The following is a 16,709-nucleotide window of genomic DNA, read 5'->3' as shown; positions in this document are numbered from 1 at the left end:
ACATCCACCACTCTCTGAATGAAAAACTTACCCCTCACGTTCCTTTTGAACCTACCCCCTCTCACCTTCACTGCATGCCCTCTGGTATTAGACATATCTACCCTGGGAAAACGATACTCCCCGTCCACTCTCTCTACGCCTCTCATAATCTTACAAAGCTCTATCAGATCTCCCCTCAGCCTTTGCCATTCCAAAGAAAACAACCTAAGTTTGTCCAGCCTCGCATGATAGCACATCAGGCAGCTTCCTGGTGAACCTCTTTTGCACCCTTTCCAAAGGCTCAATGTTCTTCCTAATGTGAGGTGACCAGAACTGTATGCAATACTCCACATATGGCCTAACCAGAGTTTTACAACGTTGCAAGATAACCTCTTGACTTTTGAACTCAGTGCCTCAACTAATAAAAGCAAGTATTCCGCAAGCTTTCTTAACCATCTCATTGACTAGCCACCTTCAAGGAATTATGAACTTGGACCCCAAGATCTCGCTGTCAACAACACTGTTAAAGGTCTTGCCCTTAAAAGTGCACTATCTCCTTGCATTTGCCCTAATTTCAGTGTTAATAAATCTTATTCAAATCTAACATCCAAAGTAACTTCATCGCACTAAATGCGGAATTAAGGGAATTTTAACATTAATTCCATTCTCTTACAAAGATGACGTACAAATAATTTTCTGTATCTTAAGTAGCCTTACGACAGACTGGATCAAAAAAAGACATAAGATAGACGGAATGGTGACTACTGATACCACAACAAGGTGACTGGATGAAAATCAATTGACCAACAACAGGTACACAAGAGATTCCACAGATGCTGGAAATCTTGAGCAACACACACAAAATGCTGGATGAACTCAGCAAATCAGGCAGCATCTACGGAGGGGAATAAACAGTTAACATTTCAAGCTGAGACCAACATTACTAAAATTCTCTAGCTCGATAGATTCTTTGTAAATTTTCTTCAGTAAGTGATGAAGAATTCTGCATCTGAAGATCTGCATTTATGGGCTGGTCTGTTGAGACTAATCTTGTAGCTTTGTCACTCACTTTCTGCTAAAAATGTCAGATTAATATAGAATGTTGGCAGGAAACTTGAATTACTGGTGTACATCTTGGAGCTCCAGTGATTGGCTATCAGACCATTGAGTCTGCTTCACCATTTGATCAGGGCTGATTCATGTGCTCTCTCATTCTCCTCCCTTCTCCTCGTAATCTTTCATGCCCTTACTAGTCAAAAACCTATCAACAAGGATGAAAAAATCTGCAGGTGCTGAAAATCCAAGCAACACACACAAAACACTGAAGGAACTCAGTGGGCCAGACAGCATCTATGGAAAAGAGTAAACAGTCAACATTTTGGGCTGAGACCCTTCATCAGGACCCAACCTCCCAGAACCTATCAACCTCCCCTTTAAGTACCCAATAAAACATGAAACTCTGCTGCAGGAAAGCGGCATCAATCATCAGGGACACCCACTACTGAGGACATGCTCTCTTCAAGAGCTTTAGGACTCACACCACCAGCTTCAGGAACAGTTAATACCCCTCAACTATCAAGCTCATGAACTAAAGGGGGCAACTTCACTCAGTTTCACTTGCCCCATCATTGAAATATTCCTGCGACCAATGGACTCACTTTCAGGGACTCATGTTCTTGATATTTATTGCTTATTTATTTATTATTATTATGTCTTTCATTTTGTATTTTCACAGTTTGTTTTCTGTACTCTGGTTGAACACCCAAGTTGGAAGGTCTTTCATTGACTCTGTTATGATTAGTAGTTGATAGATTTATTGAGTGTGCCCATAGAAAATAAATCTCAGGGTTGTTTATGGTGACATATATGTACTTTTATAATAAATTTACTTTGAAATTTGAACTTTTTTGAATTGGCCTCCACAGCCATCTGTGGCAATGAATAATACAGATTCATTCCTCCTGGCTAAAGAAATTTCTCCTCCTGTCTCCACTAAAGGTATTCTGAGGATATGCCCAATGGTCCAAGGTTCTTCCAGTTTTGGATTCAGTCTCTTCATGTCCATTCTAGGTTTTTCAATATTTGGTGGGTTTCAATGACGTGTTCCATTAGACTTAAATTCAAGTGAGTACAAACCCATAGCCATCAAACACTCCTCATACGTTAACCTTTTCATTTCTATGATCATTCCCGAAAACCTCTTCTGGATCCTCTCCAATGCCAGCACGTTCTTTATTAAATATGGAACACAAAACTGCTCACAATTTTCTGAATGTGGTCTGACAAATGTCTTATAGAGCCTCAGCATTACCTCCATGCTTTTGGTCTCTGTTTGAAGAATATGATATTTAAGGGAATTTTCTAAGCTCAACAATTTTGTCAGAAGTCATATCTGGAGATGTCTTGCTGTCTGTTAAATGTTTCTGTGACAGAAATGACAGAGATTGACGATTTATGGCAGGGATCTCCAGCATTTTGACTTTATCATCAACATGTACTTCAGAATTTCCTCCTTGCTTTTACATTCCAGTCCTCTTGAAATAATTACCAGCATTGCATGTCCCTTCCTTACCGCAATCCCTTACTCAACCTGCAATTTGATCTTTAGGAAATATTTCACAAGGACATCCAAGTCCCTCTGCTTGTCCAGTTTCTGCATTCAATCCTCATTTAGAAAATAGTCCATGCATCATAACAAGATAAAATTTCTCTGGTGAGCTGCCATCAATTATTTTTGTATATTCTTGTAATTTAAGGACTTTATCTATATCTGAGCAAAGAATTTCTGAAGTTAATGTGAGATTGCAGCCAATAAATCTGTTTGGGCATTCTGCTCTTGGTGTGAGCTTGAAGTCTACGACATTCATAAACATTTCCTGAGCTCAACAACTTTGTCAAAAGGCATAACTGGAGATGGCTTGGTTCCGTTAAAAGTTAGTGTGACAGAGCTCTTACTGGCTTGTGTATATTATCCAACTGGGACACACAAGGGATCTGAACCTGGTAGAGCCTTGCTGACGAGGTTCAGGAGATTTTTGGATATCTGTGAATCTGAACCAAATAAACACATTACAATTTATTATGTAGAGATGGAAAATTCGAGCACAGATTACCTGGAACAGCTCCTGGAATGGCTCCCGGAACAGCTCCAGGTACAACACCTGAAATGGCATAAAGGAGAGTTATACTCATTAAAATATTAAATTAACCCAAGTGAAGATCTAGCTTATTGATGTAAACATAGTAAGTATCACAACAATTTCAATCACAGGGACGATTTACTGTTTCCATTTCTATCAAGAGCAGAATAAAGAGCATAACGAGGAATCATTTATTCTGGTTTTTGCAATTAATCAGTGTTAAATATGACTAAAAATCAATGCATATTTAATAAATTAATTGTGCATGTTAACAGCAAATAAATTGCAGAAGTTTTAGAAACTATAGTATTTATTTTGCCTTATGCAGATCATATACAGTTCATTGTCTGGGAGGCTGGATATTCACACATCACCTGCCAAAGGACACTGAAATGCACTCCCTCTCTTTCCAGAGATGCTGTCTGACCTGCTGAGTGCTCTGAGATTTTATGTTCCTTTACCTCAGATTTCCAATAACTTCAGGTTTTCTTTTTAATTTTCCCTTTTAGTCATTCACTCCTGCTGATGCTCAATTTGCCCATGTTATGTTTCTATCTTCTCCTCACTCCTTCCCTATTCCTTCAGTCTTTAATTCCCTTTCTCCTGTCCATCGTTTCATATTTCCCCTTTCTTACATCCCAATCCCCTTGCTCCCATTCTTGCTCCTGAGTCTCCTGATCTCAGTCTCTCTCTTGTAGGATGACAAGGTAGTGAAGTGGCTGGTGAAAATGCTTTACAGCAGGAACAGTCACCGATCAGGGTTCAATTCCTGCCATTGTCTGTAAGGAGTTTGCACCTTCACCCAGTGACCACGTGGGTTTCCACCAGGTACTCCTACCAACCAAAGTCCGATAGTTAAGGTTGGGGTTAGTAAGCTGTGGGCATGCTAGTTGGGCCCTGCTGATAGTGCAATTGATACGTTACTGGGCTGGCAACTGCAGATCTGGGTTCAAATCTTACCTGCGCATCTGACGATCTTAAACCGCTAATAACCTGGATTCTGATTTTCCTCCAGAGAAATTTTAGCGCATTGGCCTTCATAAATCAAAGTAATGAGTACAGAAGTGGGGAAGTTATATTGAAGTTGTATGAGACCTTAGTGAGGTCTAATTTGGAGTATTGTGTGTAAAGTTCTGGTCACCTACCTACAGGTAAGATTTAGAAGGAAGTCGCTAAAACTTGAGGATCTGAGTTAAAGGTTAGGAATTTATTCCCTAGAGTGTAAGAGAATGAGGGGAGAGTCGATAGAGGTATAAAAATTTATGAAGGGTATAGATAGGGTAAATTCAAGTAGGCTTTTTCCAGTGAGGTTGGGTGAGATTAAACTAGAGGTCACGTGTTAGGGGTATAAGGTGAAATGATTAAGGGGAACATGAGGTGGAACTTCTTCACTCAGAGGTTGGTGAGAGTGTGGAATGAGCTGCCAGCAGAAATAGTAGATATGGGTTTGATTTCAACGTTTAGGAGAAATTTGAATAGGTGCATTAATATTCTGTGGGTGGGGGGGTTATTGAGGGCTATGATACCGGTGTAGACTGATGGGACGAAGCAGACTAACAGTTCAGTATGGACTAGGTGGGCCGTAGTCCGTGTTTCTGTGCTGTGGTGTTCTATAACTCGATGTCTCTTGTCTTCCCACACTTGCTCTGCTTAGTCCACATCCATTCATCTATTCTCACATATGCAGTTCCTCCTTTTGGGCTGTCCCTCTCCTCTCCTGTGCACAATATCTCCTCTCAGGCTCGTTCACACCTCTCCTGCTCTCCCTTTCTCCTCCTCTTTGTTCTCTCTCTTCTTCCTCACATACACTGCTCTTCATCTCCCATTTTCACTTTTGCTCACATTCCCTCACAGCTGTTTGCTTGCATCAAAAATACTCCTCTCCATTTTGCTCTTTATCCTTTCTACCGTGCTTATTAGTACAGAAATATTCTCATGTTAAACACCTTTAACAGATTTACCTGCATATCTAGCAGCTTTGGCAGCTGCATATCCTCCTGAAATGACAGAGCTTGACAATTTATGGCAGGGATCACCAGCATTTTGACTTTATCATCAACATGTACCTCAGCATTTCCTCCTTGCTTCTGCATTCCAGTCCCCTTGAAATGAATGTCAACTTTACATTTCCCTTCCTTACCACCAACTCAACCTACAATTTGACCTTTGCATTCACTCACTTTTAGAAAATAGTCCATGCATCATAACATGATGACATTTCTGTGGTGAGCTGCCATTAAATATTTTGTATATTCCTGCAATTTAAGGACTTTATGTATCTATACCTGAGCAAAGAAGTCCTTAAGTTCTGTGAGATTGCAGCCAATAAATCTGTTTGGGCATTCTGCTCTTGGTCTGCACTTGAAGTCTACGATATTCATCGACATTTCCCAAGCTCAACAACTTTGTCAAAATGTATAACTGGAGGTGACTTGCTGTCTGGTAAAAGTTAACGTGACAGAGCTCTAACTGACTTGTGTAAATTATCCAATTGGGACACACAAGGGATTGCTAATGAGGTTTAGGAGATTTTTGGTTATCGGTGAATCTGAAACAGATAATGCATTGCAATTTATTATTCAGAGATGGCAAATTCCAGCACAGATTACCTGGAACAGCTCCTGGAATGGCTCCTGGTATGCCTCCAGGTACAGCACCTGAAATGGCATAAAGGAGAGATATACTCATTAAAATATTAAATAAAGCCAAGTGAAGTTCTATTTTATTGATGTAAACACAGTAAGTATCACTACAATTCCAATCACAGGAATGATTTGCTGTTTCCATTTCTATCAAGAACAGAATAAAGAGTATAACGAGGAATAATTTATTCTGGAGTTGTCAATTAATCAGTATTTAATGCGACTGAAAATCAATGCATATCTAATGAATTAATTGTGCATGTTAACAGCAAATAAATTGCAGAGGTTTTGAAATATATAGTGTTTATTTTACCTTATGCAGATCATATAGAGTTCATTGTCTGGGAGGCTGGATATTCACACATGACCTGCCAAAGAACACTGAAATGCAGTCCCTCTCTTTCCAGAGATACTGGCTGACCTGCTGAGTGCTTCTGAGGTTTTATGTTTCTTTACCTCAGATTTCCAATAACTTCAGGTTTCTTTTTAAATTTCCCTTCTAGTTATTGGCTAGAATAACTAGAAGGGAACTGTTCTTCCTGTTGAAGTTGGGAAGTTATGTTGAAGTAATACGGGATGTTAGTGGGGCATAATTTGGAGAATTATATCCAGTTCTGGTCACCTACCTACAGGTAAGATTTACAAGGAAGCTGCTAAAACTTGAGATCTGAGTTACAGGGAAAGTTTGAATAGGTTAGGAATTTATTCCTTAGAGTGTAGGAGAATGAGGGGAGAGTTGATAGAGGCATAAACATTTATGAAAGGTATAGATAGGTTAAGTTCAAGTAGGCATTTTCCAGTGAAGTTGGGTGAGACTAAACTGGAAGTCATGTGTTAAGGGTAGAAGATGAAATGATTAAGGGGAACATGAGGTGGAACCTTTTCACTCAGAGGGTGGTGAGAGTGTGGAAGGAGCTGCCAGCAGAAATAGTGGATGCAGGTTCGATTTTCACATTTGAGAGAAATTTGATTAGGTGCATTAATATTTGGAGGTGGTAGATTGGAGGGCTCTGGTACCGATGCGGAATGATGGGACTAGGCAGAGCAACAGTTCAGCATGGACTAGGTGGGTCGTAGTCCTAGTTTCTGTGTTGTTGTGTTCTATGATTCGATGTCTCTTGTCTTCCCACTCTGCTTCTGCCTAGTCCACATCCATCCATCTATTCTCACATATACAGTAACTTCTTTCAGGCTGTCCGTCTCCTCTCCTGTGCACATTATCTCCTCTCAGGCTCTTTCACACCTCTCCTGATCTCCCTTTCCCCTCCTCTTTGTCTCTCCCTCACTCCTCACACTCCCTGCTCCCCCTCTCCCTTTTTCACTTTTGCGCTCAAACCCTCACGGCTGTTTGCTTGCATCAAATATTTTCCTCTCCATTTTCCTCTTTCTTGCTTTCTACTCTGCTTATTAGTACAGAAATGTTTACATTTTAAACACCTTTAACAAATTTACCTGCATATTTAGCAGCTTTGGCAGCTGCATATCCACCTGAAAATGAAAGAAATTGACAATTTATGACAGAAATCACCAGCATTTTGACTTTAACATCAAAATGTAACTCAGTATTTCCTCCTTGATTTTACATTCCAGTCCTCTTGAAATTAATGCCAACATTGCATTTCCTTTCCTTACTACCTACTCAACCTGCAATTTGACATTTAGGGAATCTTCCACGAGGACACCAAAGTCCCTTTGCACATCCAATTTCTGCGTTTACTCCCCATTTAGAAAATAATCCATGCATCATAACATGATAACATTTCTGTAGTGAGCTGCCATCAATTGTTTTGTATATTCCTGCAATTTAAGGATTTTATGTATCTATACCTGAGCAACAAATTCCTGAAGTTACTGTGAGATTGCAGCCAATATATCTGTCAGGGCACTCTGCTCTCAGACGCTGCTTGATGTCTACGACAGTCATAAGCATTTCCTAAGCTCAACAACTTCGTCAAAAGGCATAACTGAGATGGTTTGCTTCCGTTAAAAGTTAATGTGACAGAGCTCTTACTGGCTTGTGTAATTTATCCGACTGGGGCTCACAAGGACCCCAATCCAGGCAGAGCCTTGCTAATGAGGTTCGAGAGATTTTTGGATATCTGTGAATCTGAACCAAATAAATAACATTACAATTTATTATGTAGAGATGGAAAATTCCAGCACAGGTTACCTGGAACAGCTCCTGGAATGGCTCCCGGAACAGCTCCAGGTACAGCACCTGAAATGGCATAAAGGAGCATTATACTCATTAAAATATTAAATTAACCCAAGTGATGTTGTAGCTTATTGATGTAAACACAGTAAGTATTATTACAATTCCACTCACGGGGATGATTTGCTGTTTCTATTTCTATTAAGAACAGAATAAAGAGCATAACGAGGATGTGATAGGGTCTTTTAAGAGACTCTTGGACATCCAACTCAGATCATCTGAGTTGGATGATCAGCCATGACTATACTGAATGGCAGTGCAGATCGAAGGGCCGAATGGCCTACTCCTGCACCTATTTTCTAAGTTTCTGTGTTTCTAGGTACATGGAGCTCAGAAAGATAGAGGGCTATGGGCAAACCTAGGTAATTTCTAAGGTAAGGACATGTTCGGCACAGCTTTGTGAGCCAAAGGGCTGTATTGTGCTGTAGGTTTTCCATGTTTCTATGAATTGCTTATTGTAGTTTTTGTCAATTAATCAGTATTAAATGTGACTGAAAATCAATATATATTTAATGAATTAATTGTGCATGTTAACAGCAAATAAATTGCAGAAGTCTTGAATAATATAGTGTTTATTTTGCCTTATGTAGATCATATACAGTTCATTGTCTGGGAGGCTCGATATTCACACATGACCTGCCAAAGGACATTGAAATGCACTCCCTCTCCTTCCATAGATACTGTTTGACCTGCTGAGTGCTTCTGAGGTTTTATGTTTCTTTACCTCAGATTTCCAATAACTTCAGGTTTCCTTTTTAATATTTCCTTTTAGTCATCGACTCCTGCAGATGCTCAATTTGCCCCATATGATGTGTCTATCTCTTTCTCACTCCTTACCTATTCCTTAAGTCCCTAATTCCCTTCCTCCTGACCACCATTTCATATTTCCTCTTTCTTACATCCCCAATCCCCTTGCTCCTATTCCTCGTTCCAGAGTCTCCTGATCTCAATCTACCTCTGGTAGGATGACAAGGTAGTGAAGTGCCTAGTGCAATCGCTTGACAGCATGAACAGTCACTGATCAGGGTTCGATTCCTGCTATTGTCTGCAAGGGGTTTGCACCTTCACCCAGTGGCCACGTGGGTTTCCACCAGGTGATCCTATAAATCAAACACCTATGGTGAGAGTTAGGGAGAGGGTTAGTAACTTGTGGGCTTACTATTTTGGCTCCGGTGATGGTGCAAATGATAAGTCACCAGGCTGGCTCAGTAGACCTGGGTTCAACTCTTACCTGCAGAACTGAAGAACCTGAACAGTTAATGACCTGGATTCTAATTTTTCCCAGGAGAACTTTTTGTGCATTGGCCTTCATAAATCAAAAGTATTGAGTGCAGGAGTTGGGAAGTTATGTTGAAATTGTACAGGACTTGGATGAGGCCTAACTTGGAGTATTGTGTGTAGTCCTGGTCACTTACCTACAGCAAAGGTATCAATAAGATACAATTTACAAGGATGTTGTTGGAACTTGAGGGACTGAATTTAAGTGATAGGTCGAATTGGTGAGGACTTCATTCTCTAGGGCATATGAGAATGAGGGGCGATTTGATAGAGCTGTACAAAATTATGAAGTCTATAGATAGGGTAAGTTGAAGCAGGCAAGACTAGAACTGGAGTTCATGGGTTATGGGTGTAAGGTGAAAAGTTCATGGAGAACATAAGGTGGAACTTTTTCACTCAGAGGGTGGTAGGATTGTGGAATGAACTGTCAGAAGTAGTAGTCGATGCAGATTTTAACATTTAAGAAAAATTTGAAGAGGTGCATGGATGGGGGAGTGGGTATGGTCCTGATGCAGATTAATGGGACTAGGCAGACAAATAGTTCAACATCGACGAAATGGGATGAAGACCTGTTTCTGTGTTGTTGTGTTCTATAACTCAATGACTCTTGCCTTCCCAGACTGGTTCTGCTTTATCCACTTCCATCCATCTATTCTTAAGTATGCAGTACCTCCTTTTGGGCTATCTCTCTCCTTTCCTGTGTACAATATCTCCTCTCAGGCTCTTCCACACCTTTCCTGCTCTCCCTTTCCCCTCCTCTTTGTTCTCTCCCTCACTCCTCACTCTCCCTGCTCCCCCTCTCCCTTTTTCACTTTTGCCCTCACACCCTCTGAGCTGTTTACTTGCATCAAAAATACTCCTCTCCATTTTCCTCCTTCTTCCTGTCTACTCTGCTTATTAGTACAGAAATATTTTCATGTTAAACACCTTTAACAGATTTACCTGCATATTTAGCAGCTTTGGCAGCTGCATATCCTCCTGAAATGACAGAGATTGACAATTTATGGCAAGGATCTCCAGCATTTTGACTTTATCATCAACATGTACCTCAGCATTTCCTCTTTGCTTTTACATTCCAGTCCTCTTGAAATGAATGTCAACATTGCATTTCCCTTCCTTACTAACAAATCAACCTGCAAGTTGACCTTTAGGAAATCTTCCACGAGGACAGCCAAGTCCCTTTACTTGTCCAGTTTCTGCATTCACTCCCTTTTTAGAAAATAGTCCATGCATCATAAAATGATAACATTTCTGTGGTGAGCTGCCATCAACTATTTTTGTGTATTCCTGCTATTTATATGTATATATATCTGAGCAAAGAATTCCTGAAGTTTCTGCAAGATTGCAGCCAATAAATCTGTTAGGTCACTCTCTTCTTGGTCTGAGCTTGAAGTCTACGACGTTCACAAACATTCCCTGAGCTCAACAACTTTGTCAAAAGGCATAACTGGAGTTGGCTTGCTTCCGTTAAAAATTAATGTGACAGATCTCTTACTGGCTTGTGTATATTATCCAACTGGGACACACAAGGGATCTGAACCTGGTAGAGCCTTGCTAATGAGGTTCAGGAGATTTTTGGTTATCTATGAATCTGAACCACATAAACACATTACAATTTATTATGTAGAGATGGAAAATTCCAGCACAGATTACCTGGAACAGCTCCTGGAATGGCTCCCGGAACAGCTCCAGGTACAACACCTGAAATGGCATAAAGGAGAGTTATACTCATTAAAATATTAAATTAACCCAAGCAAAGTTCTAGCTTATTGATGTAAACACGGTAAGTATCACGAGAATCCCAATCACGGGGATGATTTGCTGTTTCCATTACTATCAAGAGCAGAATAAAAAGCATAACGAGGAATCATGTATTCTGGTTTTGTCAATTAATCAGTGTTAAATGTGACCGAAAACAAAGGCATATTTAATAAATGAATTGTGCATGTTAACAGCAAGTAAATTGCAGAAGTTTTAAAAACTATAGTATTTATTTTGCTTTATGCAGATCATATACACTTCATTGTCTGGGAGGCTGGATATTCACACATCACCTGCCAAGGGACATTGCAATGCACTCCATTTCTTTCCATAGATGCTGTCTGACCTGCTGAGTGCTCTGAGATTTTATGTTTCTTTACCTCAGATTTCCAATAACTTCAGGTTTTTTTTTAAATTTTCCCTTTTAGTCATTGACTCCTGCTGATGCTCAATTTGCCCATGTCATGGTTCTATCTTCTCCTCACTCCTTACCTATTCCTTCAATCCCTAATTCCCATTTTCCTGTCCACCTTTTCATATTTCCCCTTTCTTACATCCCCATTCCCCTTGCTCCCATTCTTGCTCCTGTGTCTCCTGATCTCAGTCTCTCTCTTGTAGGATGGCAAGGTTGTGAAGTGGCTGGTAAAAATGCTTTACAGCAGGAACAGTCACTGATCAGGGTTCGATTCCTGCCATTGTCTGTAAGGAATTTGCACCTTCACCCAGTGACCATGTGGGCTTCCACCAGGTGCTCTCACCAACCAAAGTCCGATGGTTAGGGTTAGGGTTAGTAAGCTGTGGGCATGCTAGTTGGGCCCTGGTGATAGTGCAATTGATACATTACCGGGCTGGCAATTGTAGATCTGGGTTCAAATTCAGAGATTTTGTAGATTTTAAAATAATACAAATTATGTATAAAGCAAAAATGGACAGCTACCACAAAGTATCCAAAGGTTGTTTAAAATAAGAGAAAGTCAACATGATTTGAGAGGAACATGTATATTTCAAAAACAAAGGATAAGAACAAATGTAAAAAATCATTGTATTTCAGTCAGAGGGGTGAATCTATGGAACAGTTGTAGTGAGAATTTAAAAACATGCACCACACTTAACAAGTTAAAAAATTATTTAAAAATAATTTAATGAACAAATATAAAACACATGATTTAAAATGAATGGGAGTAATGTAAATAAATGATACTTGGAATTGGATTTTGTGTTAAAAGATTATGAAATTTTTGGTTTTGATGTGATGATTGACGCCAAATATGTTGTTGTATAAGTAAGAGGCACAGGTGTAATAAGCTGTAGATTCAGGCCACACCCTTTCAGTCTGTTTTAAAGAATATCTATATTTTTTTTGTTGTAAATTTGTCCTATGAAATCATCATTGAAAATGTTGCTTTTTGTTATGTTTGTACTGACTGAAATAAATTTCATTCACTCAAATCTTACTCGCGCATCTGAGGATCTTAAACCACCAATCATCTGGATTCTGATTTTCCTCCAGAGAAATGTTAGTGCATTTGCCTTCATAAATCAAAGTAATGAGTACAGAAGTTGGGAAGTTATGTTGAATTTGTATGAGACATTAGTGGGGTGTAATTAAAGTCACTCTTTAATTCAATTTAAAATTGTACATCGTTACTATTTGACAAAGGAGAGATTATCTAAAATATTTCCTAATGTTGATAGCCAGTGTGATAGATGTAAAACTGAGACAGCTACATTGACACATATGTTTTGGTCATGTTCTGTATTGAAACAGTTTTGGAAATCTATTTTCTCTACAATTTCTAAAGCTTTAAAAATTAATTTACAACCTAATAAATTGACAGTTTTGTTCGGTATAATCCCTCAATATATTCATGGTATTATATGTAATTGCATTTGTCACATTATTGGCCAGAAGGGCTATTTTATTGAAATAGAAAGATGCCTTTGCTCCCACTTTGGTACAATGGTTCTCTCAGGTGATGCTATGTCTTAGTTTGGAGAAAATCAGAAGTAAAACTTTTGATCATTGATTTGACTTTGAGAAAAGGTGGAGTTCTTTTGCCCGCTACTATAATTTGATTTGAGTTAATTAAGATGGTCCCATTCTGATTCTTATTTAAATAGATTTGGTTGGCGGATTTACATTTTTCTTTTATGGAAGCTTGTATGGCGTATAGCTCTGGGGTTGTGCTCCCAATGGGTTTTTTTGTTTAGTTTTAGTTGTAGTTTTAGTTAGTTTTCCTTCTTTCTCTTTTCCAAAAAAATAGTTTTAACATTTTGTTTTTTCTTATTATTATTGATATATTGTTTAGCTTTGTTAATCAGTTATTTGATAATTTAATTTATTGTACATATTGATATGTTGACTTAATTACTTTAATGTATTTTTGTTGATTTTCAATAATAATTAATAAAAAAGATTTAAAAATGAAAATGAAGCAGTTCAGTATGGACTAGATGGGCCGCAGTCCGCGTTTCTATGTTGTTGTGTTCTATGACTTGATGTCTTTTGTCTTCCCACGCTTGCTCTGCTTAGTCCACAACCATCCATTTATTCTCACATATGCAGTACATCCTTTTGGGCTGTCCCTCTCCTCTCCTGTGCATAATATCTCCTCTCAGGCTCTTCCACACCTCTCCTGCTCTTCCTTTACCCTTCTTTGTTCTCTCCCTTCTTCCTCATATACACTGCTCCTCCTCTCCCATTTTCACTTTTGCCCTCATTCCCTCAGCTTTTTTTGCTGGCATCAAAAATACTCCTCTCCATTTTCCTCCTTCTTCCATTCTACTCTACTTATTAGTACAGAAATATTCTCATGTTAAACACCTTTGACAGATTTACCTACATATCTAGCAGCTTTGGCAGCTGCATATCCTCCTGAAATGACAGAGATTGACCATTTATGGCAGGGATTACCAACATTTTGACTTTGACGTCGACATGTACCTCTGCATTTCTTCCTTGTTTCTACATTCCAGTCCTCTTGAAATGAATGTCAACTTTACATTTCCCTTCCTTACCACCAACTCAACCTCCAATTTTGACCTTTAGGAAATCTACCATGAGGACACCCAGGTGCCTCTGCTTGTCCAGTTTCTGTATTCACTCCCTTTTTAGAAAATAGTCCGTGCATCATAACATGATGATATTTCTGTGGTGAGCTGCCATCAATTATATTTGTATATTCCTGCAATTTAAGGACTTCCTGAAGTTTCTGTGAGATTGCTGCCAATAAACCTGTTTGGGCATTCTGCTCTTGGTCTGCACTTGAAGTCTACGCTATTTATCAACATTTTCCAAGCTCAACAACTTTATCAAAAGGCATAACTGGAGGTGACTTGCTGTCTGGTAAAAGTTAATGTGACAGATCTCTTAGTGACTTGTGTAAATTATCCAATTGGGACCCACAAGGGATTGCTAATGAGGTTCAAGAGATTTTTGGTTATCTGTGAATCTGAAACAGATAATGCATTGCAATTTATGATTCAGAGATGGCAAATTCCAGCACAGATTACCTGGAACAGCTCCTGGAATGGCTCCCGGTATGCCTCCAGGTACAGCACCTGAAATGGCATAAAGGAGAGTTATACTCATTAAAATTTTAAATAAACCCAAGTGAAGTTCTATTTGATTGTTGTAAACACAGTAAATATCACTACAATTCCAATCACAGGAATGATTTGCTATTTTTATTTCTATCAAGAACAGAATAAAGAGTATAACGAGGAATCATTTATTCTGGAGTTGTCAATTAATCAGTATTAAATGTAACTGAAAATCAATGCATATTTAACTAATTAATTTTGCATGTTAACAGCAAATAAATTGCAGAAGTTTTGAATAATATAGTGTTCATTTTACCTTATGCAGATCATATACAGTTCATTGTTCGGGAGACTGGATATTCACACATCACCTGCCAAAGGACATTGAAATGCACTCCCTCTCTTTCCAGAGATGCTGTCTGACCTGTTGAATGCTTCTGAGGCTTTATGTTTCTTTACCTCAGATTTCCAATAACTTCAGGTTTTCTTTTTAATTTTCCCTTTTAGTCATTGACTCCTGCTGATGCTTAATTTGCCCATGTTATGTTTCTATCTTCTCCTCACTCCTTACCTATTCCTTCAGTCCTTAATTCCCTTTCTCCTATCCATCATTTCACATTTCCTCTTTCTTACATCCCATTCCCCTTGCTCCCATTCTTGCTCCTGAGTCTCCTGATCTCAGTCTCTCTCTTGTAGGATGGCAAGGTTGTGAAGTGGCTGGTGAAAATGCTTTACAGCAGGAACAGTCACTGATCAGGGTTCGATTCCTGCCATTGTCTGCAAGGGGTTTGCACCTTCACCCAGTGGCCACGTGGGTTTCCACCAGGTGATCCTATAAATCAAACACCTATGGTGAGAGTTAGGGAGAGGATTAGTAACTTGTGGGCTTACTATTTTGGCTCCGGTGATGGTGCAAATGATAAGTCACCAGGCTGGCTCAGTAGACCTGGGTTCAACTCTTACCTGCAGAACTGAAGAACCTGAACAGTTAATGACCTGGATTCTAATTTTTCCCAGGAGAACTTTTTGTGCATTGGCCTTCATAAATCAAAAGTATTGAGTGCAGGAGTTGGGAAGTTATGTTGAAATTGTACAGGACTTGGATGAGGCCTAACTTGGAGTATTGTGTGTAGTCCTGGTCACTTACCTACAGCAAAGGTATCAATAAGATACAATTTACAAGGATGTTGTTGGAACTTGAGGGACTGAATTTAAGTGATAGGTCGAATTGGTGAGGACTTCATTCTCTAGGGCATATGAGAATGAGGGGCGATTTGATAGAGCTGTACAAAATTATGAAGTCTATAGATAGGGTAAGTTGAAGCAGGCAAGACTAGAACTGGAGTTCATGGGTTATGGGTGTAAGGTGAAAAGTTCATGGAGAACATAAGGTGGAACTTTTTCACTCAGAGGGTGGTAGGATTGTGGAATGAACTGTCAGAAGTAGTAGTCGATGCAGATTTTAACATTTAAGAAAAATTTGAAGAGGTGCATGGATGGGGGAGTGGGTATGGTCCTGATGCAGATTAATGGGACTAGGCAGACAAATAGTTCAACATCGACGAAATGGGATGAAGACCTGTTTCTGTGTTGTTGTGTTCTATAACTCAATGACTCTTGCCTTCCCAGACTGGTTCTGCTTTATCCACTTCCATCCATCTATTCTTAAGTATGCAGTACCTCCTTTTGGGCTATCTCTCTCCTTTCCTGTGTACAATATCTCCTCTCAGGCTCTTCCACACCTTTCCTGCTCTCCCTTTCCCCTCCTCTTTGTTCTCTCCCTCACTCCTCACTCTCCCTGCTCCCCCTCTCCCTTTTTCACTTTTGCCCTCACACCCTCTGAGCTGTTTACTTGCATCAAAAATACTCCTCTCCATTTTCCTCCTTCTTCCTGTCTACTCTGCTTATTAGTACAGAAATATTTTCATGTTAAACACCTTTAACAGATTTACCTGCATATTTAGCAGCTTTGGCAGCTACATATCCTCCTGAAATGACAGAGATTGACAATTTATGGCAAGGATCTCCAGCATTTTGACTTTATCATCAACATGTACCTCAGCATTTCCTCTTTGCTTTTACATTCCAGTCCTCTTGAAATGAATGTCAACATTGCATTTCCCTTCCTTACTAACAAATCAACCTGCAAGTTGA

General features: G+C 39.4%; 1 protein-coding gene across 14 annotated transcripts in view; it reads right to left on the bottom strand.

The window, feature by feature from the left end:
- LOC134336752 (elastin-like) overlaps positions 1-16,709 on the bottom strand; it is a 243,913-nt gene that overhangs the window by 121,807 nt on the left and 105,397 nt on the right. For 10 of the 14 annotated variants that reach the window (XM_063031179.1, XM_063031178.1, XM_063031187.1 and 7 more), the window contains 8 exons: positions 16,508-16,543; positions 14,526-14,573; positions 10,905-10,952; positions 10,194-10,229; positions 7,932-7,979; positions 7,214-7,249; positions 5,729-5,776; positions 3,093-3,140 (listed from right to left, as the gene is read on the bottom strand). The exons of 1 other annotated variant lie outside the window; for it this stretch is intronic. In XM_063031179.1, coding sequence (XP_062887249.1) covers positions 3,093-3,140; positions 5,729-5,776; positions 7,214-7,249; positions 7,932-7,979; positions 10,194-10,229; positions 10,905-10,952; positions 14,526-14,573; positions 16,508-16,543 — 348 coding nt within the window. The remainder of the gene's footprint in view (positions 1-3,092; positions 3,141-5,728; positions 5,777-7,213; positions 7,250-7,931; positions 7,980-10,193; positions 10,230-10,904; positions 10,953-14,525; positions 14,574-16,507; positions 16,544-16,709) is intronic. 3 more of the 14 variants (XM_063031185.1, XM_063031189.1, XM_063031191.1) reach the window with 3 other exon arrangements.

The sequence above is a fragment of the Mobula hypostoma genome, chromosome 23 (genome assembly GCF_963921235.1).
Source record: "Mobula hypostoma chromosome 23, sMobHyp1.1, whole genome shotgun sequence".
In the NCBI taxonomy this organism is placed as follows: Eukaryota; Metazoa; Chordata; class Chondrichthyes; order Myliobatiformes; family Myliobatidae; genus Mobula; species Mobula hypostoma.
The sequence above is the reverse complement of the archived record's forward strand: the minus strand, read 5'-3'. Positions and strand labels throughout refer to the sequence as shown.